Source organism: Carlito syrichta, unplaced genomic scaffold, assembly GCF_000164805.1.
Source record: "Carlito syrichta isolate Samal-C Ts95f unplaced genomic scaffold, Tarsius_syrichta-2.0.1 Scaffold135728, whole genome shotgun sequence".
Classification (NCBI taxonomy): Eukaryota; Metazoa; Chordata; class Mammalia; order Primates; family Tarsiidae; genus Carlito; species Carlito syrichta.
Window position 1 is genome coordinate 178,691 of NW_007079824.1, and position 1,220 is coordinate 179,910.

The 1,220-nt window shown below is 66.1% G+C and overlaps 1 protein-coding gene across 1 annotated transcript in view; it reads left to right on the forward strand.

Moving 5' to 3' along the window:
- The window catches only part of ADAMTS2 (ADAM metallopeptidase with thrombospondin type 1 motif 2), a gene marked incomplete at its 5' end in the record, with an annotated part of 122,438 nt that extends 122,141 nt beyond the window's left edge, over window positions 1–297 (forward strand). The window contains one exon of the mRNA XM_021708302.1: window positions 101–297. Coding sequence (XP_021563977.1) covers window positions 101–297 — 197 coding nt within the window. The remainder of the gene's footprint in view (window positions 1–100) is intronic.
- Between the last annotated feature and the right edge of the window lie 923 nt (window positions 298–1,220).

Sequence of the window (1,220 nt, forward strand, 5' to 3'; positions counted from 1 at the left end):
AGGGCCTGGCGGCCCCCGCCCCAGGAGGCGGGGCGCTGCGGAGCGTCTGCGGAGCGTGGCCAGCCCGGCCACGGCAGCCCAGCCCTCTCTCCTCCTCTAGGGAACGTCTCGGATCCCTCCAAGAAGAGCTACGTGGTCCAGTGGCTGTCGCGCCCAGACCCCGACGCGCCCATCCAGAAGGCCCCGTCAAGTAACCGCCCCGCTTATAACTCTGCCTGTGCCCTGCAGTGCATGCCCTGTGCCCTGTGGAGCTTGCCATGGGCCCCCCTGCTCTCTCTCTATGGAAAGCTCCCTTGACTCTCCCGAGCGCTGCAGGGCGACCTGTTTTCTCCTGGGCCTCTGAGCTGGGCATCTCCTCCGAGCCCACGCCACCTGCGTGCGGGCCAGCCTGGCTGAGGCGTGGCCGGGGGCTCCGGCCTCTTGAGCGCGGGCCGGGCCTGGTTGGTGACTGCTTGTGAAGGGCAAAGATCTGTCGGGTGCCAGAGGGCCGGCGGCCGCAGTGCCAGTGTGACCACTTTGCCACGGGACCGCCCGTGGGCCATGTCCCTCCAGGCTGAGGCTGCAGGTCTCAAGCGCAGGGGCCCGCCCTGCCCTGCCCTGCCCTGCCAGCCCTGCCAGCCCGCCCCCCTGGAGGTGGGCCCGGGGGTCTCTTGGGTGCGTGGTTTTTGTTGCCAGGCTGGGAGCCGCCCCAAGTGTCCGCCCGTCGGGGGCTTCCTGGCTGCCGCTGCCGCTGCTGCTAACCCTGTGCTAAGTGTGTCCTGCCTCGTGAAACCGTGGCCTGCTTCTGTCTGGCCTCTGCGTCCCACGCACAGCCCCGGCCCAGCCCGTCCTCTCGGGGTCGGGATCCAGTGGAGGAGGCTGAGGGACGCGTCCCTCCCAGGGGACTTGGGGACACAGCCCGCTTCCATTCTCTGTCCATTCGCCCCAATGGCCTTTCTCCCCGTGCGCACACGACCCGGCCCATAGGGTTGAGAGAGAGACACAGAGAGAGAGAGAGAGAGAGAAATGTGGCTGTGCCTCACCTGCCAGTGTGAACTACTACAGAATTACCTCAATTTTTATTGCTTTTTGCTTAGAAAACATGTAGAAAATGCCTTAAAGTTGAAAGGTAACGGAGTTGGCCGCAAACCGCAGCCTGGAGGGGGACGTGGGCCAGCAGGAGGCAGCGAAGGGCCAGGTCCGACCCATCCCCCCTTGGCCAGGGACGAGGCTTCCAGGCT